A 27,055-nucleotide genomic window follows, 5' to 3' on the forward strand; every position below is an offset into this window, starting at 1 on the left:
GCGACATCCCTCTGTGCCGGTAACATCGCCCCGGGGCTCAGCCCTGCGGCTCGGGGGGAAGTTGGTGGCAGTCAGGCTGGTGTCATCCTGCCCGGATGGGTAAATGCTGCTCCAAGTGGTTTTCCCGCACTCGGTACCAGGACGAGACGGTACTTTTTGCCTCTTTTTTTTTTTTTTATCCTTTAGGGAATAAGGCAGGATGGGAGCCGTGATGGAGATTGAGCCTGTGCTGCCGCTTCTAGCTGTGTGAGCATCCCGGGGGGGGGGCGCAGAGAGGGGAGCGATGCTCGGTTTATTTACGGTGTGCTGAACTCTCGGTCGCCAAGGCCAGGTCTAACTGTCGCCTTCCCATGCACTGCAGTGCCTTACATAATTTCATTCTGCAGTCTAAAGGCAAGGGTTGGATCGGAGTGGAACAAGGAGGGACCACCGGCATCTTCTGTAGTAAGAGGCAGCTTGATTTCTTGCTATGCTTTTCATGCATTTTTTTTAATAAGCATGCGGAGTACAAGTTATAAGGGAAACTTGTGCAGAGTTTTAAAGTTTGAGGAGAGATTATTCCATCTCTAGCTGTCCTAAGGTTTTACCTCTCTAATGATCCTCCTTTCTGACAGAGGATTGATTCTGCAATCTAGAAGTGAAACAAGGCAAAAACTACATGTTTTCTTATGTCAGGGTGAATCTAAATCAAGCAAATTCCCGGGCACCAAAATGGGTCGTATAACAAACATCAGTGCAGAGGTAAGTACATAGCTACAGGTAGCAGGAGAATAGCATGTGCAAGAGAAGTTGTGGGACATTTCTAACACATAGCTTTTCATGCTATTCTTCTGGAAATTTGCTTGGATTTTAAGTATGTACAGCAGAGGGAGAGAATGAACATATGCATTCAGTTTGCTTAATAGAAAATATCTTGGCAGAAACACATGCTTGTGCAGTATATTTTGTTAGAGTTTGGCTTTTTAAAATATTCATATACTCCATCTAATGAAAAGCTGATAGTGTCTCCCATTTACCTAAGAATATCTTCAAATACAGCTTGAGATATGCTGCTAAACAGGTTAAGAAAAAATGTATGGCTTAATATAAAACTTGTTAAAGTACAGTCTCTGGGGAATATGTCGGGCTTGTAAACTTTAACCTAAAGAGTATTATGAGGGAAGATTACCTGATAAGCAGCATGATTGAAACAGCAATGTTAAAACACCTCTTTTTTTGAGGAAGACTGTAGATCATTTTGAACATCAGCTGCAGTGGGATTTAGTTATTGCTTCTACAAGTATTGTCTGAAATATTTATTGCTACAAGAGAATTCCCAATGTATATGCTTCTCTTTCCAATGATAATATAAGGCCTTGCCCCAGGGAACTCGGAATAAAGCACAACAGTGACTAAGCACCATTTGCAGGTCAGTCTTTTTTTTTTTTTTAATATTTTGAAAGCATTGGATACAGAAAAGTTGTTCTGAAGAAACAGTTTTAATAACAAGTGCTACAGAGCATCTGTGTACAGTGCGTATTTTTAGGAGGTATCGTAGAGAACTGGGAAGTGTTTGTGGGGATACTGTACATATATTTGGACCTCAGAATATAAGCGAGCATGTAAGTTGGCAGGGAGGAGAGACATGTCAATTTGGGGAAGTAACTCCAGGCTCCCGTCTTGACTTCCTAGCTGCAGTTGACTTCCTATGATGTGGGTCTGGGCAATTTTCTGATGTTCCTTCCCTGATATGACCCATTTGTGCAGTGGACCTACTATTACTTACCTGTTGTTAAAAAGTACCTGGAGGTTTAATTAATTAGCATTTCTAATGAATTAGTATCTCTCAGGTAGTTTGCTGTTCTCAGAGAAAAGAGACTCTAAGGCAAACCTCAACTCTGCCTCCCCATCCCACAGTTATTCCTGGTCCAAAGTAAAACCTTGCCCTGTCTCCCTGACAGTATCTCCTCGAGGATGTCTGGCTGTCAGCTGAAGTTCCATGCAACTACAGCAGAGCATTTCATATAGTTTGGGTCGGAAGGGACCTTTAAAGGTCACCTAGTCCAACCCCCCTGCAATGAGCAGGGACATCTTCAGCTTGATCAGGTTGCTCAGAGCCCCGTCCAGCCTCTCCCCCGCAAGCCTTCGTCACTAATTCCCTTCCCAATCTGTTTGGACAACACCAGCATCTTGCTCATCCTCAGGCCTGTATCATGGCATCTTTTACCACGTTATTTTTCCAGGTCCTCACACGCAGTTATATCTAAACCCTGAAGATTTTTTCTGAACTACACTGCTAAATTTTGGCACTGTTATTTAATTGGATTAATTCCTCCTTCCTTCCTACCTCCCTGCCTACCTGCCAGTTTTTCTGAAGCCGCTTGGATGTTGCACTGATATGTCACGCGTTTTTTTGAGTTTTGAGTTGAATGGAGAATACATGAGTGCCATTTTCAGTGGCTGTTTCACTTGTTGAAATGCAGTCTGGCATTGAGACTTTCATGGGAGACATATTGGGAGGTCTGTGTGTTATAAAGCTGATGATAGGAAAAGAGTTGCTACTGTGTCTTCTATTCAACAGAGCAGTAGTTTAAGGACAGAGTGAACATATCATTCTACCTGTTCTACTCTATTTTTCCTTCTGCCTGAGGAGATGTGGCATATTCCAGACACAAGACTTAACCATTGTGTTGTAGAGTACAGGTATGACAAAGAAGGTTTCCTTTATCTCCATCATGAGTGTAATTTTATTTTATGAAAATTACTTCAGTATCAGAGTCATTTCTTGGGATGTAGCCAATGGAAGACCTTTCTCATCAGTTTTCCAAGAAATAATGAAATCCATCCTTTGTTAAAAGTACCTGAAAAATGAACGCAACATTTTAATTTGTACAAAACCCACTGTTTTGGTTTCACATTTTGGCCAGAAAAACTTAATCCCAAATCACATCGGAGCAATTTTTTTCTCCCTTGCCATTTAACTGCCACACTGAAATGCTAGATATTTGCACAATCTCCTTACGGTGTCTCTGACCTTTTCACCCACTGGAAAAGGCTGTGTCACTAGTATGGTCGCTGAGCCTTTTTAAACCTAAGTTGGATTTGGCCCTTGGTCACTAACCCTCAGTAACTTCAACCGGTGGCCTAGTAAAGGACACCGACAAAAGCTCCTTTGGAATGTTGAGCCTGTTAGACACAAAACTCTTGGGAGGGCAGCAAAGGTTCCTGCTTACCCTGCCTTCTCCTGCAAATACTTTGTTGAGATAAATATTAATGAAGATTGATTAATTCAATGGGATAGCCCATTAATTTGGTTTCTTACACATTTGTTTTGGCAGATTTTTCCTCGCGTGCTTGTGAATTTTCTAATTGCTTTCATGTTTTGACATTGGACCTATACGAATCTCAGCATCGGACCTGGTAGCTTTACATTCTCGTGTCAGATCCAGTTTTGCTCTACTGTAATGTTTGGTTCCCTAAGTGCTGGCCTTCCCAGTTCCCCGGCTGCACTGACACTGAAGTGCTGGTTATCTGCAGAGCCACACCGATGATAACAAGGAGGAGCTTTTTCATTTTGTATTAATGTCGTGTTTACACTGGCCGCAGGAACATGTGCAGTCCAAACCTATCACGTTACGCTGACAAAGCAGGTTACAGTGTCCGGGACTTGTAAGTTCACTGCGCATCCAGGAGACCGTGAGGCCGATACGATGATTAGCCAGAACTACACCTTGCCTCTCTTGCAGAAGAGGAAGATGAGGACTCACGTGCTGTTGCTCTCTAAAAGAACCCTCTGAGAAGGAGAGACTACTTGAGACCTTGGTACCGAGGACAACCCTTGCACATCTGACCTCTCAGGAAACATAAATAAGAGGTCTGGAAGAGCAGTCAGAGAGCTCTAACCAAAACAAAATACAACGCGAGAAGAATTGACAGGGCAGGCAAATGACAGCGAAGGCACTTGAGCTGTGCCAACAGTGGCTGCTTGAGATAGCCCCAGGGGCTGCTCTGGAAACCGTGGCCCCAGCGTGGTGGGAGGCAGCCAGGAGGTCCGCTGTCCTGCTGGGGTGGTGTCCATGCTGGAGCTTGAGCTATAGGATATAGCATTTTTAGGCTGCCACCATGGCAATTCTGCACTTTTTTGGAGAGGGTCTCACCACCAAGCATCCTCAAGGGTAGGACAAACCTTATCTAAGATAAAACATAGGGTAAAAAAAGGAGTCTGTAATATTTCTTATGGAGGATCAAAATTTTAACAACTTTTTTTTTTTTTTCCCTAGGATGTCATTTTTTTACTTGCTTTTCATTTTCTTCATGTAAGTAGAATAGTAACAATCCCACTGAATTCTGCTTATCTGTAGGTGCTGGCAATGATTTGTACAGAGCTCCCTTGCTTTAAATGGCTTTTGTTTCAAATAGTGGGAGCTGGTAATTTGAGTGGGTGCTTCCCATCTGCAAGCCCCGTATCCAGTATATCCCCGTGCACACGCCTTCAAGGGCAGCAGTCCTGGCAATCTGTCAAGAACACTTCTTAAAATGACTCCAGTGAGTTAAACAGACGGTATGGGCAGATGCAGTGGTATTCTCCAAAAGGGGAAACCTTATCTTTGTAAGAATGCTGGTTTGAGAATCTGAGTGAAGGGCTATGTTTTTTTTAACATACCAAGCTGTATTGATCCGGACCTTTTTGTTTTTTTCATAGCTTTTATACTAATTAAAAAAACCCAAACAACGCCAAACCAACCCACTCCATTTTATTCTGAACCTAACGCAGTCGGTCAGGACTGGGGACTCTGCAGTCCTGGCACACAACCCCTGTGCATTACTCAGCAGTGTATGGAGCTGGCTGTTTGGAGGAGCCCAGCCTTGCATGCCTGGCTTCTTCCCATAACTGAGTAAGAAAAATGCCCGCATCGCCTGGGTCTTCTCAGGCACCCAAGGCTCTCAAATCAGCTCAGTTAATCACTCTGTTTACAGCAAAACTTTCTGGAAAGTGTGTCTCTTGGTTCTGGTAGAAATCATCCCAAAAGGGCAGTGTGTAAAGGATTAATTTAAATTCAAGATTCCAATTTCCTGGTATTACCAAACATAAAGCTGTTGTGTCATTTCTAACAGAGTTAAAAATTAGATGCAGGAAAAATAAACAGAAACATTAAGCTCTGAAATCTTTTTTTTTCCACTTTCATTTTGGTAAGACAGTACTAATTTGCTATCCTATCTGCTATGTATCTTGCTGCCGAACGACTCCTTTCTGTGTCCTAGGTTTTTATTAGCCTTGCTTGCTTATTACTGAAAGATTTACTTTAGGAGTCCTTTAAATTCCATTTGCTACTACACTGCCTTTTCTCTTGAATACAATTTTTCTGTAGTGTCCTTTAAAGATTCTTGGCCTTTTCTAACCTGGGACATATTTATAGTGGTCTGATCTAGTTTTCCTAATCATCAGTGATCTTCCCAGCAGGATGCGTTCCTTTATCTTCTTCCTAATGTGATTCAGGATACATTCCAATTTAAAGTGCCTTTATGCTTGAACCATTATGCTGGGATTTACTGTACTACACCGAACTTTGTCAGTTTGCACAGCACTCATGAGATATCTGCTGTCAAAGTCCTTGCATTTTAGTAATAGCACCCTAGCAGTGTTAATGTAAATATGTTTTCATTTTCCTTTGGCCAACTCATCTGCTTTAATTCCTTAACTATTCAGATTTCTTTTGAGACAGGTTGAGGAAAGGAGCTCTTGCTCTTTACAGACAATAAAATCCCAGAAATAAATGTGGAAATAGGCATGAACATCAGACCATTAGTGGTGTCTGTATGGGTATGTCTGCCATGCCTAGAATGGTGTAAGTACAGTAGTCGGCTCTGCAAATTTGACTGTGTGAGCATTTTACTATGTTTAGAGGTGGTTAAATGCAGGCATAAATAGATGAAAGTGTTTTAACAGAATTAATAAAACTATCTTGTACATGCAGTTCAGCCATAAATGGTACACATATTGAACATAAAATGATATAAAAATGCAAATGTCTTTTTAGACACGTAGGAGTAAATAGAGTATTCTGTGTTGTCCTGTGCACATGAGTGTGTGTACATGTATTCACAGAGATACAAGGTATTTGTAGCTAGTGAGTCGTGGCTCCTAAGCTTGATTTAAAACCTGAATGAGTTCATTATAATCCCCCCCCCCCAAAAAAAAAAAATATCTGAGGAATCAATCTAATCTGCTTTACTAAATGAACATGTGAAAGTGCTTATCTGGGACAAACCTGGGGACTATACATATTTCTCTCTTTTTTTCCTTAAACAGAATGAAAATGCCCTTGTGAAAATAAAGGAGTTAGGAGTCGAGCTTGTAAAGATCAGGAATGAAGTTGGTAAGTAGTACAAGCAAAGTAACAACAAAGTGATTTTCTCACTTTACACACAAGCAGTTATTCCCTGTGACTGATCCTAGGGAACCTGCACGCATGTGATGAAGTGTCCTCTGAAGCCCAGTGGGGAGGGGTTTTGTGGCTTTGCAGGGAACCGTGATTTTACCTTTCTGTTGTGGCGATGGGTCCATCACCACACACACCGGAGCTAGTCGTGCATCCTCTTTACTAGACAAATTGTTCTTCATAAATCCGTAGCTTCCGTTCTTAAACTATGTGCCACCGCTGGCAAGGAGAAAGCATAGCGTGCCGAGAAGCAGGAACCTGGGACTGTTGTGGTGCACGGTGACTGGGAATGCATTCCTTACTTAAGTACCTTTGCATGTTTTGCAGCTTGGCTACAAACGGAAGGACAATAAGCTCAGAACTTGCTTATTAATATCTCTAAGGTCTCTTCGTGGTTGAAAGACAGCAAAAGCAACATGTCCCATTCGGTCTGTGTATTCCCCGTGTATCTGCATGCACCACTTCTCCCGTTTGGTTTCTGATCTAGACGGGACAGACAGGGAGGGTGTAAAGACGTGCAACTCTTGAGAGAGAAGATGGGCTTTTGCACTGGCTTTAGCCAACAGGCTGAGTTCTTTTTGGCTTAAATCTCCCCAGAACGATGTTGGGTTCATCTACCCCAGGGCAAATGGAGAGGAGGAAGGGCTTCTGGTGGGAGGACCACTGGGGCAGGGGACACCCTGAGTACAAAAAGCTGTTGGAACCGCTGATGACTGGAGCTGTGAGCAGGGGGGACCTCTCAGCTTTCCCTGCATGTGGGAGCCCCGTTGCTGGGTCACACATTAAGCACGTGGCAGGAGGGTGACTTGGTTCGCAAAGAGGGGCTCAGGCCAAACCCCTGTGTGGTGGTCGGAACTGCAGATCCTCCCTGTGCTTCGTCTTCACCTTGTCTAAGACAACCCCCTGCAGAAAAGCTGAGCATGGCCCTTTTCGATGCCCAACAGCTTGTGCTCATCTGAAATCATCATTTCATAGAGAGCTTTACTGTCCCTATGACCAAAGAATACTACAGCAATAGCAAAACAGCATTTCCAGTTATTCCCTGCCTGCCTGCATCCATCCTCTGCATCTCCACAGCTCTCACAGAGGAGTTGTCACTACCGGTGCATTCTTTAGGTGGGGCACATCTGAAGATTTCCACTGAATATCCACTTCTCATTTAAAAGCCCTGCCTCTTTCTAGCGAGTTGGGTTTGCTCATTTTCATGAGTGCTTTTGGAAGTGGCAGCGACATGGGAAGGGAAGAGAGGTACAGTGCTGGAGATAAAAGAGCTCTGCTTCCATTTACACCATGTTTGTACAGCTGAAGTGAGTACAAATCAGTGGTGGTTTTGCTGGAGAACTTTGCCAGGGATGTAACCGACTGCCTGTTTGGGGGTCACAGAGCAGCATGTTCGGTCGCAGGAGATTGCTGCACTGCCTGCCCTTGCCATTGCTCTTGTGCATGCAGCAACAGATACCTCCTCTGCGCAAAACTGAGTCCTGATGGAGTACATGGAGAGAGTTTTGGATAAACCCCCAAATACTCCAGAAAAGCTGTCTGAAGTCTTAGCTGAGCTGTACTGCTTCAGAAGGGAGATCAGCCATAGATGTGTATGTGCTTTCTTTCTCAGCGAGGGGAAAGATGGTGTGAGATAGTCCTTTCCTTGGTGGTCCTGTGGTCCGTGTACTGGAAAGGACCCAGGCCACCTCTTCCTGAGCAAGCCACCACTCTGGGAGACGCTGAGATGCTGAGCAGAGGCTGTTTAGGAGTGACAGGGGTGGCTGGTGATCTGTCCTGCTGGTTGGAGGTAATCCTTTCTGTACAACCCTGAGACACAACATGCTCATCTAGAAGGACTCCCAGGAGAGATGGGCAAAAAGATGAACATGTGCAGGTATTGCACTCCAGCAGGATGTGAAAAAATTCATCAGCAGTACAGATCCTGGTATGTATCCATACCTATAGAAGGTGAATGTTTATGGTTTTCAGTGTAAGTCAAAAAGTGCTGGACAGTCTCTTTTCCTTTGGAAGAAAATGATAAAACTAAGGGTTATTTTGGTCTCACTATCAGATGAATTTGTATGTTGTACAATATTGTACATATACCACCAAGCTTTATGCAAATAAAGAACGAAACAGTCATTTATTTGGCAACAGCAATCATAGGTGATTCTATGAAGAAATTTAGGGAAAATCTACAGAGCATGTTATTTTGACTACAACCAATTTGTAGTTCTGACTTGTCTCAGTCACTTTGATAAGTAGTCTCTCTTTAATTTAAAAATAACCAGTCTAGTTAAACAGTATGGGTGTTGGTCAGAAATTCCTGATTTCTCATGTGTAAATTCACCATGTCAGACTCACTGATGCAAATGCCTGGATGAATCAGTAAAACAAGGCTGGACTAGCCAGGGTTCATACAGGCAGTGTGTCCAAGATTTAGTTGTTTAGGCAATAGCTCTAATTCAGAATTCTGATTTAGGTGCTGAATGCGCTTGGTTTTGAAAGCACACAGTTTTTGTGAACTTCAACAGAAACTGCAGGATTCTGCTATACAAAGCAATGAAACTGTGAGGTATAATCCACTGTTCAGAAAAGTCAGAATATATTTTTAAGGAAGTATCTTTTGGTAAAGAAAATAAAATAAAATCACTGCTGAAGCAATAGCAGTGATGAAGCATGTGTAAAACAGCCTAGGGAGACCTGCATCCTTCTGGAGCCAGGCAAAATATTTAGGTTCAGATAACACTGTCCACCTTTACCCCCAGCACTGCTGTGAATTATCACACCTCATCTGAAACCAGCATGCAGTGAAATAGGAAAGTGCTTCTCCCTTCCCAGCCCTGAGGAGGAATGTGGCTTCTACAAACGCTGAGGGACTTGTTATTTTATGCAATAAGATTTGCTCATGTATTTTGCTAGAAATGCCAAGGCTAGAAAAAACATGACAAGCAATCATTCTACACTCAAGACACCCATCTTGACAAATTATAAATATAAGCACTTTTCAGCTGCAACAGTGAGACTCCTGGAGTAAAGAGGTTTTAACACCAGCTGTTTCCCTTCAAACTCATGGAAATTAAGTGTCAGAATTACGTGCTCCTTTGCTCCCCATCTGGGTAAGGGAGCCACAGACCTTGTATTGGGCTGCACAGGTGTCACCTTCTGCTACTCCTGTCCCAGTAGAGCCAAGCCCAAAGGTCCATCTCCTGTCTAAGAAGAGATTCAGTCTTTCCTCACCACTTCGGTCCTTAGCCTCATTTGTCTCAGTCTGAGAGACTGTCGTAGGGATCACTCCTTCTAATTAGAGGTGTTTGATATTCAGTAGGGCAAATTTCCTGGGAAATGGCCTCATTTTCTGCCTCCAGTAGCATTTTTGGGTGTGTGAGGAACGTGCCATGCAGACACTCTTCCCCTGCTTTCCTCTTCCCTCCATCTTGCACCTGCGTCAGGGCTTGATTTGCAAGATGCGAATAGTTTTGTGTTTCAGGTTACAGAAAGTGTTTCAGATGGATTTTCTTTTGCTTAGATCATGTCATTTCATTGCCCAGCCCTCCCTGTGTGCTGGGTAATCTCATTAGAGAGGCTGGAGAGAGACGGAGTTGATTATAGCTCCAATTTAAAGCTTGAGTAAGTTTGAATTCTACTGAACACAGAGCTGCAAGCGTTGCCCCTTGTCCTCCAGCTCAGGGATTGCTTTGCATGCCGAAGAAAATAAAAAATCACAAAGCAAGAGAGAGGGTTTAGAGCTATAATCCAAACTGCCAGAAGACAAGACATTTCAGCTAATGTCCATATAAACTGCACCGTTTCATTTTGGGTATGAGGCAGGCAGGTGGGAAAGCTTCCTATGTGCCGTTGCTGCGGTGCTAAGCTCACTGGTTCAGGCTCACTTTCTCTCTTTCTGTAAGGAGCGGAGAGCTTGAAAGGGACACAGAGTACCTCTTAATGCTCCAGAAAACCTCAGGATAAGAACAGGACCCCAGTAGTGATATCTGTCTGGACATACTCAGCAAGTCTGCATATTGGTGTCCAGTAAGGGTGGAAGCAGAGCTCTAAACAGGGTGAAAAATAGCTATGTGGGGAAGGGGATGGTTAGCTTGGGTGCCCAAACTACCTTGCATGGGTACACCTAGCATGAGCTGTGGTCACAGCAGTAAGGTAACTTTGACAAACTGTTGCTATCCTGAAAAAAAAAAAAGAGCACAGTCTGATACCATAGTAGAAAGAGACAGGAAAACATGGGGGGGAGGTTGCCAGGAATTGAGCAAAGATATGGTCATAGGATAGATATGGTTTTGAAGCAATCAGAAGTTGTCTACCCAGGGAGACAGCTGCTTCCAGTTCACTGATTTACAACACCATACAGGTTTGTGCATGGCACGTGCATTGTGAAAGGCAAAGGAAGGATGAGTGGCTAATACAGATGGTATATTCAAGAGGTGATCATTTTTCTAAACCACCTATGGGTCCAAATTAGAAAGAAGGTCTAGCAGTGCCATTAAAAACACATCTCTTCTTCCCTAGTGTTGTTCTGGATGTTATGGTCATGATGATTTTAATCACTTCTTACCTGTTAGATCTTTGTAAGTGAGCAAACTTGCTCTCTAAATGTAGTCTGGCTGACCTTGTCCAACTTGCATCAGGTCTTCAATATCTGGATTGATTGCAACCTTTCTTTAGCAAAGCAAAGGGCTGAGGACACAGTGTTCGTGACACTGCTGTCCTGGGACCCAGGGAACAATATAGGTGGAAAGAGACTGAATATCCTTGACTTGATGGAACTGTTGGAGTTGCACCTCCTGAAACTAGTTGTAGTCATGGTTGTGAATTCAGAGACATGGTCACTGGGCTAGTTCACAGGACTAAAAATTTCACGTTTTCTGATTGTCTTCAGTACCAGCCTCTCATTTGCGCTCTCTGATTCCATGAAGCACACAAGATAGTATTAGAATATAAAGATATTATAAGCAAGTATGCGTTAATAAGAGGTCCTCGACGGAGCTGGTGCAAAAGGCAGGTTTATGGCGTGAGCAGCTTCTAACAGTTGGAAAATGGGATGTATGAGATGCATCTCCTTTTCCTGGTCAAGTGGCCAATCACCCCCCCCTGCATAACATGCACAGGACGCGCCTGGAAAGCCCAGGCACCTTGTGCCTTCCTGGCACATCACTGGAAGCGGGGACTTAGCCAAGACTGTGGCTTGAGAGAAGGAGGTAAGAAAAATCTTGTATCCCAGTTGAAAGGCTTTGTGTCAAGTGATCGTCTCACATGCTGTTTCTTATATCCAAGGCAAAGTAAAAGCCCCAAAGCCTTGATTTGTAGATCCAAGACTGTGCTGGCCAGGAGGGGACATCCAGTCACCCTGCAGGTCCATGGAGTTCCCTGCTACTATTATTATTATTATTATTATTATTATTATTATTATTATTATTATAATAATACTTCATCAGACCCCAGTTTTGCATGGGCTTTTGCATCCTCTGCCAGTGCCTCTATTTAAACAAATGCATGTGTGTATGAGTGTGTGAGAGCGGGACAGAGAGAAGAGATAGCGAGAGCTTGTTGATGTCCGAGATTCACGGCAGCCCCAGAGTCGTCGAGAACCACCGTGCTCGGTGCTGTACAAACAGATCCGATGCCAGTGATTGCTCTTGAGGAGTTCAGAGCGTGACTGTATGGTCTTGTCTCCACAGCCCTCAACACAGTGAGATGGAAGAAACTACAGAGCGAGAAGGAGGAGCTGGAGAGATGCTTCGAGGAGGAGGTGAAGCAGCTTTGCAGGCGGCAGCAGGAGGAGCTGCAGGTGCTGGAGCAGCGGCTGCAGGAGGAATACAACACCAAGAAGGAGAGCCTGCAGGAACAGCACCGGCTGCAGCTGGAGCAAGTCCAATTGCAGCATCAGGATCAGGTCAGTCTCTGCCTGTTCCCTTTGAAGAGTAGACCATGCCAGTACTGAGTGGGTTCAGGTAATGTTCCTGTTCGGGTATTCCTGACTATCTTTACTGCTTTTTCTCCCTATTATTCCTATTGGTATTTCTGCACAGTAGTACATTACATTGCCATGTCTTGTCTTCGCATGCTTCTGGATGTTTTACAACACAAATATTAAGACTAGCTCTGCTCCCCATGCATACTTGCTCCCCAACCCACCTATTGTAGTCAATTTATACGAAACCAAGGGTTGAACAAGAATCTGCTCAACACAGGTAAGGCCATCAGAGCCCTGCTCATCGTTATTTGCAATGCTAGTTAAAGGGCAGTACTGTGAAGCTATAGGGCCCATGCAACATATAGCCTAAACATCAGGCAGGTAATACACTCCGGGTTCCCTGACTTCTGCTCCACTGTTCAGTCTAATCGCTTAGATTGTACGTCCCAAGTGTTTCTCCTTGCTTTGCTTTCTGTATGTAGGTAGGAATACTCTAACATGCAGCTACTTTAGTCTTATTTTTAACAGCTGGAGTAAACAAGCACTGTAACTCACCTATAGGCACCTCTCACCTGGTGGCAGAACACCTTGCTCTGGATTATGGCAATTTACCTGGCCTTTTCTCATTTTGCATTCAGCGATCAGCGGATACAGTTCTGATTGATTTTTCCAGCTGCAACTCTTACCCATTGCCCAGCACCACAGTTCGTGAGGGCTTTTCTCAAACGAGTATCTGCCACACTCAGGCGAACTCTGCAATCTGTGCCATCAGGCTTTGACACGCCGCGGTCCCCGCTGCTGTGGGTATGCCACTCAGACGATGCAGCGCAAGGGCCAGTTGTCTGCAAAACGTGAGCCCAGCCAACAGCCCCCGCTCTTTGTCAGCATCGCTCCCTCCAACCTGGGGATTTTGCCAATGCCCAGCACAGCTGGGGGTAGTGGGGGGTGAATTTTTCACTCTCTGAGACAATGTAAATTGGCAGCAACAGTGCAGTGCAGGTGTGGTCTGTGAGATGGATGGATGTGACCAAAGGTGGAGGAGAAGGTTTTATGACTGCATGCTCTGTATCTCAGGGTATCTCCAGTGCGCATTCCGGGGCTGCTGCCTGAAGCAGGAGCCTGTGGCCGAGGCTCCAGAGCTGCTGCTCCCCCCTGCTCGTGCCCAGGGAGCGGGGCTGACGGCAGGGGCTGCAGCGGGGTGCAGCACGCAGGCATGCCCCATGCAGTTCCCAAGGACGATGACAGCACTAGCTGTGGGCTCAGGAGCAAACCAGCTCCATCAGCAGAGCCTGTGCCCAAGCTAACTTAGACCATTTAAGAGGTAAAGGCTGGTCTAGCACGGTGCAGCCATAGCTGAGACATCCAGGAGCCAGTCAAAGGGGCTAGCTGGTGCTGAGCTCAGGGGAGAAGAGAGCACCAACACGGCACAGCAGAGACGGCAGCCCGCTGTCTTTAAGGTGAACTATTTTTAAAAAGACAAACGCTACCATTTACTGCCTGTACTTGATGTACTGTAAAACACTCCTGGGATGGGAGTGCAAATACAAACCGAGGTGTTGTCCCAGTTGTCCTTATCTCAACCCACAAGGTTCCGTTTATTTTTCTTCTTTTCTCCTTTCTGATTCTCCTCCCCATCCCACTGGAGCGGGGCAGGGAGGAGTGAGTGAGTGAGTGGCTGCGTGGTGAAACCATGACACCTGGGTACCACAGTGCCATTTGGTTTGATAAAGGTTTTAATGTGACTGGGCTGTTTTGTCCTGGACAAATTACCTTTTTCTGTCAGTGCATTGATTTTCAAAGATGCATTGAAAGGTGCTGTCAAACAGGGTTTTGTGTTCTAAACCATATTTTTCAAAATCTTTCTCTGTAAATGCTTATAAGCTGTGCTGAGCCATGTGTTCTGGTTCTCATTTCAGTTTATGCAAGGTGGTTTTCTTGCAATGCCCCTCAAATTTTCTGCTTTGCTTTCTGATATGAAGGAGGGGTGGTGTTCCCAAGAGCCTTGTTTTTTCTTTTTCCTTCCCCTGTGTCAGTGTGTCAGTTTGCCTAGTAGAAGATATTAGCTTTAGCCGCAAGCCTTACCTCTCCTGGATGACCAGGCATTAGCATTTGTGAAGGAATTTGTTCCGCAAGTTAATTTTTTGCTAAGATAGTTTATGGCTTATCTCTGCTACTCTTTGAAGTGTTTCTGCAAGCTCCCAGGACCACAAGAATAGATGGTGGGTTTTTTTCCCCTCAAGTTGATCAGTGCAAGAAAAGGTGATATAGGTCACCATAGGACTTGACTAGAGGTATACTGGGTTTTTTTCAGATTCTCATCTGTTGTGATTCTATTCATCACCACAGAGGAGCAATGGAAACACATCTTTCCCTCCGTGGGGCAAATAGTTCTCTCTCCTCCAGCCCTTTGGTTTGCTCCAGAGCTCTTTGTTCCCTGAATTACTGAAGATAACACAAACATTTCTCTCCGCTGCTTTGAAAGTGCTGCTGTGATCCTAGTATCTCAGAGTTTAAGCCCATCTTTTCAATCCGTGGTTCCATTAGCCTCTCATGATGAGTTTTAGCAGGTTTTCCCTTTGAGTTCCTACTCTGTCGTACAGCCATCCTGTCTTGAGCACTCTTGGATTGGAGGAGGCTCACGGGCCAGGTTGGAAAGCTGCTCACCAACAATATTTCTTGGCCAAGGAAAAGGACTAACTTTGTTAATCTAAGAACCAAGGTGCGTGAGAAATAAGGATCCATAACAGCTGCTGACCCAAAGGGTTTGTAATCCTCTGGTTCTTCCTCTCCCTGCTCAGAGGAAGAGGAGAAGCACCCGGCTCAGAGCATGCCAAAACCAGCAAGCCTGCTCGAGGGACCAGAGTTGTTGAGCTCTGACACTGCTGTGCTGGTGCTGGTACCAGCCAGCATTTGTGCAGAGGCACCTAACCCATGAGCTAAAGAGCTCTTATGCTGGACATGAGAAAAGCCTTGTCCTTGGGCTGTCCCTCTGGGGGGGGGGGGGATTTGAGCTTGCATTCATGAAGGCAATAACAATAGCAAAATCCTTTTAACCATGGATCTGCATGTATTTCTGTGTCCACGCATTTAATTTGGAAGGTAGTCATCCCACTTTCATGGTTTCCAGTCACAACTTATTCTTCCACACTGTATTGCCATAGTCACCGTTTAGTTTAATATCAGACAGCTGTTGTTTCTTTGGATACACAGTTGTCAGGTTTTGGAGGTTCAACTGCCTCTGAGGAGGTGAGGTAGCTCTTTCAGCATAGCAGAGCATGAGAGACAAACTCCTCACAGACCGGTCACGTGTGCCAATGTGTCCCAATATTTCTCATATTTCCTTGCAGCTAAGGGCAAAATTGCAAAGCTTGCCAGTGTTTCTTGCTCAAGCTGCACAGCTCAAGCTGTTTTGTCCACCAATTTACTGAACTCCTCCCACTAGAGCCTCCTCTTTATTTTACTGTATTAAGCCTTAAAAATCCCACCTAAGCTTCTTTTTATAGCCAGAAATAACCATAACACGGGTTAAATGAGTTGATCAAGCCTATAAAGTAAGTTAGTGGTGAAGTTGGAATTAGCATCCAAGAGATCTGCTTCCCGGTGCCAAGTAGACGATCTGCTATGAAAAATTGCTACGAAATACTGCAGACAGGAGGTCACACTGGAAGATTAAAAACAGTCATTTGGGATGTGGATATGAAACACACAGAAGACAGAAAAATCCCTGCAGACCATTTGGAACATATTTAATTGGCTTTACAGATAAATAACCTGCCAAGAATGGTGGCAGTGAAAGGAGACCCCTTCACCTTCTGAAGACACTGGAGTTGAGCGTAATCATTCCTATGGGGTGCTGCTCAGCTGAGAAGCAATTAGAGTATGCATAAAGACTTAAGCAAAGGCGAGGTAAAGAACACGGCAATGCTCATGAGGTTTCAGCACACAGACATCATACACAAGGACGTAGTGATCTGGGAAAAGTCAAGTGATAGTCCCTATCCCATTAGTAGCCCATTGAGTCACCTAGTCCCCCTTTCCCCACTCCTTCATGCAAGGTATCAGCAGGCTGAGTCCCTGTTGTTTTGCAAACGGTTCTTCACCACTGAGTTGTCTCCCACATGATTACGAAAATGAGTTTGGATAGTTTTAAATTCCATGTTAAATGCCTATCTTTCATTCTAAGAGCATGCTTTCTCCGATACGGTTGGAAATTTTGCTTCTGTTGAGTAATCTAACACATATGTTTGACAGTTAAATGCAGTGAAATAACATTTATCCCAGTCAAGACATGCTCAGCTGCAGTATTTAACATAAGAGTGAGCAAAAAAACCATTTAAAGTCAGATCACTTTGCAATGAACAGCTGTTTCATTGTAAAAATAAAATAGTTTGATCCTTGATCTTCTGCATTGCCAGGTGTCACAGATGTGTTAAATGTAGGGAATAAGATCACTGTGATTACAAAACCCAGAAAAGCAAATCAATGCATTGCATTTGGAAACTGCTCTGGACCACTGCCTTAACCTTGATCACCACTTCTCACTGTATTTTCTTTAATGATGCATATCGAAACACCATCATTAAGAATCTCGCTTTGCCTTTAGCCAACTCTAGTAACAAACAATGTACGGAAGGAGTCCCAAACCCATCGGGTGCACAGGAACACCCGCTGCCCCCAGTCCTCTTCCAGCTGCATCCCCAGCTCCCGTGATGGCTGTGTGCAGTGTGGTGTGCGGTGCCGTTTCTTGGGCAGTTTGCAGCATCAGGACCTCTTTCTGGCCTCAATATGAGATAGGGAAAAAGTTTTGTGGCTTCACTGTTGTCTTGCTTACTTCCACACCAACCTGAAAACTCTTGTGTCTGCACTGAAAAAGGTGCTGTCATGTCTTTCATCAGTTTATCGGATGCGGACTCAAAATACATGAATCAAACGGACATAGGAATTTGGGTATTGATGAATTTGTAGGATACTCTTTTTCAAGTAGAAGTGTGATAGATTGCACTTCATTTTACATGGCCACTGATAATAATTTCAATGTTTCTCTAGAAATAAATATTTTACAACTATGAATAATTCATAGGCACTTTCTGTGGAAGTTAATTCAAGACCTTACAATAAAAATCACTGCAGCAAAGTGCCGTGAAGACAAAAACCAGGATGGTTCAGAACTGTGCATGTTTATCTGACCATTAGAGGGAGTCGGGTCATATAATTTAGATTAATGGAATGTTGAGATTTCTGAGCATTTCATAAATGGCTTCTTCGCTTAAGGGCTTTTTGGCCTTTTGCTTTATTATGTATCTCTTTTAGCACTGTTGAGTTAAAAGAACAAAAATACTATCAGCAGTGACTACACACTGCCACTCAAGGCATCAACATGCCTGTTTCGTAATGAATAAAGCTGGCTCAGGTGCTGGAAGTGTCACGTTCAGTAGATCCCTTTACTGTTTCCAGCTCACTGGAGCTCTCTAGCAGTGGCTTGTCAGCGTGCCACAGCATGTCTAATCCTGTATCCATGTCTCCATTCATTGTCATTGGAACAGGTGGAAGATATCACAGCTGTACATGAAGCTGCAATGTTACAATTGGAAAATAACCACTTAGTCGCCATTACGGTACTGCAGGATGAGAATGACTGCAAGATTCAAGGTAAGCCAAAGACAACCCAATGGCTACAGAGCTATTCTAGAGCAGGAATTAGCACGGTAGTGAGGTTGTGTAAGCCTGGATTTTCTTCCTCCAGAGCAGATGATACAGAAGATTGGTGTTGGCCTAGTGCTTTCACATGGGGTGGACCACCAGGTTCATGCTAGGGGTGAGGGAGAACTGTGTGCAGAGCGTACAGCATCTAACTTGGACCTGAGACTATCTGAGGAGTCTTTGGGCCAAAGATAAGGCTTTCTCCATGGGTCATGGAACACAGAGTCCAAATTCCACCTCACTTCACACATAGACTTTCTGAAGAGCCTAATCCTCGGGTGCTCAGGAGGCTAGAGCTCATTGAACATCTCTGAATTTAGGTGCTTAAATGCCTACACTGCTTCTAAAAACAAGACTCATCATTTTCAGTGGCAAAAGTCTGGCCATGCTGAGCAGGCCAAAGCCACACGCTGGTACAAATCTGCACCTTAGCACCGTTATCTTTATTTTGTGTTACGGTTTTTCCATGGGATTTGGTGCTGCAGATAGAGCTGTTTCCTCCCTACCAGTTCAGTACCTAAATACATGTCTTTGTACATGCTTTAGCTGACATTTAACAGTTACCTGTACAAGCTCCCTCTTTTTTTTTTTTTTACACATAAGCATCAGGGTCTAATTTTTAAATAGCGGTAGCAGGTTTCCCACAACTTTCCCCAAAGCCATATTGCTCAGCTCTGCACTGTCTTAATTAGACACACAGTCCAGAGCATAACGTGAGCTGAGAACAGTCTATTCCCCTCCCTCATAGGCAGAGATGGTATGTAGCATACCATTTTTAAATTAACATATACAGTTTTGAAAACAAAAACAAAACAAAGCTGTTCCTTGCTTGAGGATATTCTTATCTGTCCATTTTGGTTAGTATTTTCTGATGATAAAACTTGGCTGTGGTTTATCAAGGCTCTGGTAGCCGAAGTTTGCGCTCCCTGCTCCTGGTGTGGGTATGAAATGCCCTCCTGTGCATGGAAGAGGCATTGCAGCAGCTGCAGATCAAGCATTGGTATTATTTCTGCTGTTATTGTGGCTAATGAGTAATGGTTAGAGAGCAGAACCCCATGGGGTTGGGGTAAAGACACAAAAAATAGAGGGTCCGTATACTAAAAAGGTAGATGCTAATACTGTACTGGCTGACAGTTTGATGCCGTTGGTTTAGAGATTAAACTTTATTCTACTTACTTTGGTTATTAAACTTTTGGTTATTATTAAGTCCAGGGTGAGTTGTTCTAGTAGTGAAACCTTAAATCATGTAATATAAATAGAGGACCTTTTTGTCTTCGGGCTCTGTCAGTCTCACTAATGGAATAAACCTCACAGGTCATCTGCCACAGCTCCTGGAGAGGCACTGTCATTTGCATTTTTGCATCTGAGTTGCTCCCCCCACCATCTCCGCAATAAGATTGAAACCCATGCTTTTAAATATATCTGATTTTAAAATCTTTGATTTGGGGGATACTCACTCTGAACTGGTGAATGACCCATTGTCAGACCGACCCTTTTCAGATCAGAGTCCCCAAGAGCCGGGAATTCTGAGCAGTTCTGAAAAATCAGAACCTGGTCACGTAGAAACAGAGGTACCAGCAACCAGTGAAAGATTAGGAAATCCTGATCCTCAAAACAATTCACCTAAGGTCACAAAGCATATTACTTCTAATTTCCTACTCAACCGCCATGCCCTAAAACCTCATCCCAAATTGCACTTGGCTCATGATGTCTGTGCTCTTGGACCCTGGTTTGCTGGACTCCACTTAGCAATGTCATGTCTGTGTATCTTCCCCAGAACTGACTACTGCTCACAAACTGGAAAAGGCACAATTAGAAGAGAATTTTGAAAAACTGCGGCTGTCACTCCAGGTTAGCAGTTTCATTATTTTCCCACCCCTGTAATGATGTTGCAGAGCAGCGACGGGGCAGCCCCAGCCCCGTTGCCAGCCGCCAGCACACCAGGCTGTTGTTTCTTACCAGCTATAGTACCTCTTGTCCTCTGCCTCTCCAAACTGAGACCCAGCACCCTCAGGTGTTTTTTTTTCCTCCCCCTTGGCTGGTTCAGCAAAATACAAACTATCTGAAAGAGAGGGCAAACCTAAAGGGAGGAAAAGGCAGCTGGGTAAAGCAAAGAAATGTCCTTCTGACCCTGCTGGCTGCTGGCCCAGCACAAGGAGCAAACTGGAGCTCTTCCCTGCACAGTGAGGAGGGTTCTGGCACCTGCGGTGACTGTGAGCATCACCTTGTCTACACAGTACCCTCCGGCAGGTACCCCCAGGGCTCAGAAATGCTGACCTCTCCCTGCCTGGCCCTGTGCTTGTGCTTTAAATGCTTCCCCTCTGCCTTAATTTTGGGGAGCCAGTCCCATGGTGTAGACATATCTCCATTCCCACCGGAGGGCAACGCACATCACATCTCCCAGATCCCACTATTTAACACCAAGCTCAAGATCGTCATGGCTTTTTCAGTCCTTCTAATAACTCCGTGCTGTTCTCACTCTCTAGATGAAGAAATCCCAAGGAGCGGAGGGCAGAAGCATGCCCCTGTGATTCATGCTAAGTTCAGAAATCTTGTGTGAACAAGTAAAGATGCCACAGCAAATAGTGCAAGCTTTGTTTGATTCATAGGCAGAGATGACTTACAATTTTTAAAACCCCTAACACATACTGTTGCACGCAGCAACTGTCACGGCCTTCCTCATGCGGCTGTGACAGTTCGAGGCATGTCGGCAGTTTTGCAATAAGCGCTGATGTAGTGTTGCAGCCAAGAAATTACATAAATGAAAGATAAGAATACCAGTTTCACAGCAACTGTGGCTTTTACAGATGTTTTAGAGAGGTAACAAAAATGCCTCTCATTGTAACAGAAATATGATTACTTAAAATAATATGTTGTTCCTCTGTATAGCTCTTAGATGAAATGACGATCATTTAAAAAGTCCACACCACTAACTCATTGTCACACCATGTTAGAAGCCTAGAAAAGTGAAGGAAGCAGGGATGGGGTATCTACTACCTCATTCAGACTCCAGGGACCGCACAAATGATCTCTTTCATGCCCATGATATAAATGCCAGCTCTTTTAAGGAAGGACATGCTCGTTCTCATCCAGCCCAAGGCGATGGGGTGATTTAGCATCAAAGACATTTCATGAACTAGTGCCAGCCAGTGTCAGCCAGCTGCAGGCACTGCAGGGATTTCAGGATTCCCTGAGGCACTGGGTTATCAAAAACTTCACCGGATGTTCATGTGGCCTTATGTAAAAAATACACCTTGCAGAGGTTTCTAAGCCTTGTTCAGCTCCCCGCATGGTTTTACAGTGCAGAATGACTTGTATGAATGTAAGAGGGGTGATAACACAGTTGGTGTGTTCATTGGTGTGTCTCCCCTCCAGGACCAGATAGACACCCTCACCTTCCAGAACCAATCTCTTAAGGCCAAAGCAGACCGATTTGAAGAGGCTCTGAAGAAAAACACCGAGGAACAACTGAAGGTAGATGGCAACTGTAACTGTACGGTCATCAAGCTACGTGTTTCTAAGTATGACTCACATCTTGCGATTCAGTGGATAGCAATGGGATCCTCACCCCAGGGACAGGGGGGCAGGTCCCAACCGAGACCCCAAATCTTGAGCTCTGAGGGGGAGTCAGAAATCTTAGCCTAGATCCATCACTTTCTGATTTTACTTCTTTTTCTTTATTCTTTCACCCAGCATTTATTTGTACCTCTGTTTCCAAAACATTTCATTAGATCCATCTAGTATGTCCTTACTGCTGTCTATTCTTCTTTCCCTTCTTCCCCTTTCTCTTTATTTTTTGTCTTCTCACATTTAGATTTCTTTTTTTGTGCCTTCTGAACCAACTTCTTTGATATCCTTTGTATTTCCGCATTTTTTTGTGGACTTGCAGGGGACAGCCCTGTCAGATGGAGTATTCATTCAACTGCTGTCTAATGGGGCCATGCTGTTTATTTACAGTGTGTAAGTAAACACACACTGCAATTATTTATTTGAAATGAAATAACCCTGAAATGACTCTCCAAAAAGAGTTTTCTTTTAACTTGGGGTGTTTCAGTGTGCTCACAGCACAGCCCCATGGGCAGCTGTGTCAATGTGACAGAGGGGACAGAATGAAAATAGTTGCGTGAGCAAGGGGCTCAGTGAGTTTTTAGGTGAGAGAACTCTTTAGGAAAGGAGTGCAGATGTCTGAAATAGACCTGGCTGTGGGAAACAGGTAGTATCAGTCCCTTTCCACCTCTACCGCCGTATTTAATTTACATGAAAGGACAAATTCTGCTGTGTCACAGTGATGTTAATGCCAAGTACCACCAGGCAGTTCACTGGAGTGAGTTACACTGGGAAAAATCCAGAACAGCTTAAGTCAGCGACAGTATTTCGTCAGTATAATTCACAGCACACCTTTTGCCCATGAGTTGAACCCTAGTATCCCCTACATCTGGAGTTCTCAAGGAGAAGAGGAACTTTCCCCACCAGATCTGATCTTTGTTAACAGGCACTGTGAGGCAGTGGTGCAGGCAAGGCAGAACACTGTAGTTTTCACCTCCAGCTCCCTTGTCCTCAGTTCCTCAGTTCCATGTTTGTACTTTTCCCAAGCCAAAATCCCTGCACAAGCATAAAACACCTCATGCAGTTCCCAAGCTATGAGCAGGAATGAGATTGCTGAACAACCTGGCATCCCATCCTTCTAGCCATGAGGCTGGTCAAAAGAAGGGTACCGTTGGCTATCCAGCCAAAGAAATGGTCTAGGAGAGAATATCAGGGTCCAGATGGGCTGTGGAGACCCAGGCCCAGGTGGTTTTCATATCACTGAGACTCTTGAACCACTGGGTGCATTGAGGAACCTTTATCTTATGGCTGAAGATGCGTTGAAGGCTGACAGATACCCATATCACTGCTGTATTTCATAGATTGAACGAGCTCCATATCTGCACTTAGAAAAAGACCTGAAGAGCTTAAAACATGTTCTGGAAATGAAGAACCATCAGATTCACGAACAGGAGAAGATGATTATGAAGCTAGAAAAACAGGTGAGTTGTCATTTTTCTTCCAGAGGAGACACCGCAGAGGTAATATAAAGTAAAAGTTGTGTTACAGCAGATGAACTTAAAAGGGGTGAGAAAACACATGAAGTTGGGGCAAGACACAGTCAGAGAGATTCATAAATGGCTATATATTGTGTTGTTCCACTGTCAGCCTACATAGCTACTTCTACTGTACCATGTCTCAGGTTTTCACTCAGAAATTGGGATCTTTTCCCATGCCTTCACCCACCCACGATACCCTTGATTTCTGCCACACATCTGTTTATCTGTATTGCTTTTTCATGCAATACCTGCTCAGCCTGTTACGTTAGCGAGGCGAGTGGTGTAGGAAGAACAGAGGAAGGGGAACTTTGTGGTAGTCTAGGGCTTAATTTCATACACCAGCCTGCACCAGATGGCCCCACAGGAGTCAGGTAACCATTTAGGGCCGGAGAGGGCAAGTGGAGGAAGATTGAGCCGTGTGTGTCTTGCTGCTGCTCATGCAGGGAGCTCCCAGCTGCGAGTATGAATTAGCAATATTCAGCAAGCAGTTCCTAGCAAGGCTTGTGCTAGGAAAGGTTTCTCCAATGCTAACGTATTGCTTTTCTGCAGCCTATGCTGTTTTCTCATCCTTTGCTTGTGGGGGTCCCTAACAAAGAACTCCCCAGTTCACCATCAATTACATTTTTTGTTGGAAAGGGGATTCATTTTATAAGGCATAACCTACAGTGACAGTAAACATATAGTGTGTTGACAGGATGAGGCACTACCGCAGCTGGGGAGCTGGGACAGCTGGTTCAGCACAGCATTCAGCAAGATTTGTTTCCATTTACGGGGAAATTTGAGAACTCTGATGATTATTTTGCTGAACAGATGCTTGAGTAAGTGGATGTAGAGAAAAGTGCCTCTTTACAACTGAGGCTTGTTAACTGTGCTCTTTCCAACACACTTCTCCTGGAGCTAAGCTAGCATCTGAAAACATGCACTATAGTGTTATACTGAAAAAAGAATCCCAAACAACAGCCTACATAGTTCCTGGTCATTTAGCTACTTTTGCTAATTAACCATATACGAGCGCACAGTCCTGCTCCTGCCCTTTATCACAGTAAAACACCGGGTCTACTGTGGTCCAAAGGCACAACTGCTTTCTGTTTAAAGATCTACTTTTATAATTGCCAGAACATCTACAGGGCATCTCCAAATGCTCTGAAAGATGGGGTGTCTCATAAGGGAGCAGGAAGGCATGTCAAAGACAGGGTCAGGCTTGGCTCCTTGTCTGCTGAAAGGGAGGCTGGAAATGAAGGTGGCAGGAGAGGAGTGGTGTAGGGTGAGGGTTGCACTGGAGAGGGAAGGAGATGCACAGGTCTTCTCCCATGCTTCATGCTGGCATAGCCACTGCTTGAACTTTTGAGGAAGCAGAGAGGGTGCCCGTGACGATGATTCCTCTCTCAAAGCATTTCAAAACGGGGACAAAATCCTTATTCTGCTCTAACAGAATATATTGGGCTAGGCCATAATATCTGAGAATCAGGAGTATCCTTTACGGTAACCTACATAGACTGGAAACCACAGCATAAAACTGATGCCTTTGCCATTAAGTGTGAGTTATTGCTAACTCCAGTGCACAATATTTCGGTGCTTTATAAAAGGTTGGGAAATTCAATAACCGAGCTCACACAGAGATAAGGTTACCCTGTGATATCTTGTTTTCTTCCAAAATTGTTGAATTCAGCAAAATTCAAACTGCTGGAAAACTAAGAACTAAGGTGATGAAGTATGTCAGATTCAAAACTTGGGAAAAACAGGGCATCTGAGGCTGTGGTACATGCCTATAAACATCTTACTCATGTTTTAATACACTGCTGTTGACATCCTCAAGCTCTGTCCTTGAACTGTCCTTAGTAAAAGCTACCTATGCTTGGGATAGGATTAATTTCACTTAATTGTAGCTTAAAGTTAAATGTCTAGTTCAAGGCTGTCATTTAAGCCGACACTGTCAGCAGTGGAGAGAAGTGTCTCCAAAGGGCAGCCCACCTCGTGTGAATGCAGCAGCAGTCGAAGGCTGCTGCTGGGCATAATCTGCGCTGGTGGGTAACTCCTTCCTCCCCATAACCAGGGTATTGTAATCCTAGAGGTTGGAGGCCAGAAATTTATGTCCGATGAGGTTAGTTAGGCTGGATGATGCACGTCATACCACCTTGTACTCCTCCTTCGTCGCTAGACTGACCCCTCACACCACAGTGCCCTTTCCATGCTGGGCATCCCCACGCTCCCCAGGTGCCACCAGCTCCCCATCCAAGAACAACGGCGGGTAACGCTGGCTCCCGAGGGGTGAAAGTTGTGGGGGCACCACCGAGGAAGATGTTTTATTTGCGCTGGACAAGACTAAGACCCTTCTCCTCCTCAGTTAGAAGTAAGGGCTAGTTCAGCTCTGTCCCCACTCAGTGCTCTGCTGATGACCCCACTTACTTTACCAGTATGATGTGGTGTTGAGTCAGACGTCCAGGTTTCAGCTGCAGTCAGGATGACCACCTCCATCTATCCTCAAATTTTAGAGGTTTCTCTAGGTCTGAATAAAGATAAAGAACAAATTCTTTTGGATCAGGTGTTGGGCTTTCTTCAGACTTAACAAATCTTTCATTGCAGGCTGAAAAAAATTTAAAACTGGAAGAAAAAATCACCATGCTGCAACAGCAGAATGAAGAACTCAGAGCCAGGATTGAGCAAAATACTGTCATAACAAGGTTTGTGCTGATATTTGCAATCTGTCTGAGCTTGAAAGGAGACTGCAGATCTGAGCTGCCCAAGGCTAACATTTATTTCAGAAGGGGAAAAACTTATTTCCTCCTGAAATTGTATTGGTGTCCTGATATGCTTGTTTTATTAAAAAATCCTTTTTATATCAGGGTTTGCCTACTTTAACATAAGGAAGGCCACGTATCTGTCTGTGTATTTCCATGATTTTCACATGCTGCTGAGAGCAAAGTTGCCTGTAGCTTCTGATCTCAGTGTCAGTGCCCTGAGACCCATTAGTCAGTGGGTAACAGGGATGGGAAACGAGGCAATTTCAGGAGAGACATCCTAACGATGCCACTGTCACCCAGGCAGGGTTATCCTTTGGTGGGCCTTTTTCATCTGCACCCTTGTCACAACTTGACAAGAGTGACAAGGCTCCTTGTGTTAGGTGGTATAGAAATAGAGAAGGGGAGGACAGTCCCTGTCCCAGCGAGTTTGTAGTCTGCTGTAAGGCGAGAGATTGCAGCTGGAGCCAGGCAGAAGGGGTACCAGGGGAGATGCTAGAGCTGAACTTGTCCCAGCACACCAGCTGCCTAGCCATCATTGTTGCCAGAAATGATGCCATTCCCCCAAAGTGCAATTTAATTTTTAGCTGACTTTTTAAAGCTTCAGCATCTCATCTCTGATTTAATTTTAGGTTTTGTCTTTCTTGTGTCTCCTTTATTAACGATTAAGCCTTTAAAAATTGTCTCCTGTATGTAGATATTTTTAAAAGGCACCATTGCTTGCCCTAACATTCAGATTGGGCTGAGGATTATGTTTCCTCTCACCTGATTGTAAATTCCTGTAACATACATGTCACTGTCTGAGGTGGATGTCTACAGCCTTTCTGTGCTTGGGGAGGAAAACCAGGAATTTTTAAGGTCTGGGTCACCAGACCGGTTTGAGACACCTGCTTCTGGGCTGGATGAAGTGTGGTCTGGAAGTGGCAGTCTCTCTCCGCGCCTGCGACAGCAGCCAGGGTGCCTGGGTCAGTGCTCGGCGTCTCTGCATTGCAGCTGCTTGTCTCTGGCTGGGCAAATAGCACCTTCCACTCCCTGCCAGCGTCTGGCTGCAGCGCTTCACTTCTTGCTCCTAACTACGTAGGTACTGGTTTCGAAGAACATCTTTTGGGAGAAATGCTGAATTTGAGGTTGGCCTGGAAAGTCAACTTAGAGGACGGTTGTTTTCAACAGTAACAGTTTGGGGACAGCTATAGGGACAGT

The 27,055-nt window shown here is 44.5% G+C and overlaps 1 protein-coding gene across 1 annotated transcript in view; it reads left to right on the forward strand.

The window, feature by feature from the left end:
* Nucleotides 1–27,055, forward strand: part of MTUS2 (microtubule associated tumor suppressor candidate 2) — a 196,496-nt gene that overhangs the window by 164,155 nt on the left and 5,286 nt on the right. Inside the window, exons 7-13 of the mRNA XM_010572701.1 lie at nucleotides 6,290–6,356; nucleotides 12,098–12,312; nucleotides 17,877–17,982; nucleotides 19,811–19,884; nucleotides 21,409–21,507; nucleotides 22,941–23,060; nucleotides 25,701–25,798. Of these exons, the coding sequence (XP_010571003.1) occupies nucleotides 6,290–6,356; nucleotides 12,098–12,312; nucleotides 17,877–17,982; nucleotides 19,811–19,884; nucleotides 21,409–21,507; nucleotides 22,941–23,060; nucleotides 25,701–25,798 (779 nt within the window). The remainder of the gene's footprint in view (nucleotides 1–6,289; nucleotides 6,357–12,097; nucleotides 12,313–17,876; nucleotides 17,983–19,810; nucleotides 19,885–21,408; nucleotides 21,508–22,940; nucleotides 23,061–25,700; nucleotides 25,799–27,055) is intronic.

This window comes from Haliaeetus leucocephalus, unplaced genomic scaffold (genome assembly GCF_000737465.1).
Source record: "Haliaeetus leucocephalus isolate CR32 unplaced genomic scaffold, Haliaeetus_leucocephalus-4.0 Scaffold351, whole genome shotgun sequence".
NCBI lineage: Eukaryota > Metazoa > Chordata > Aves > Accipitriformes > Accipitridae > Haliaeetus > Haliaeetus leucocephalus.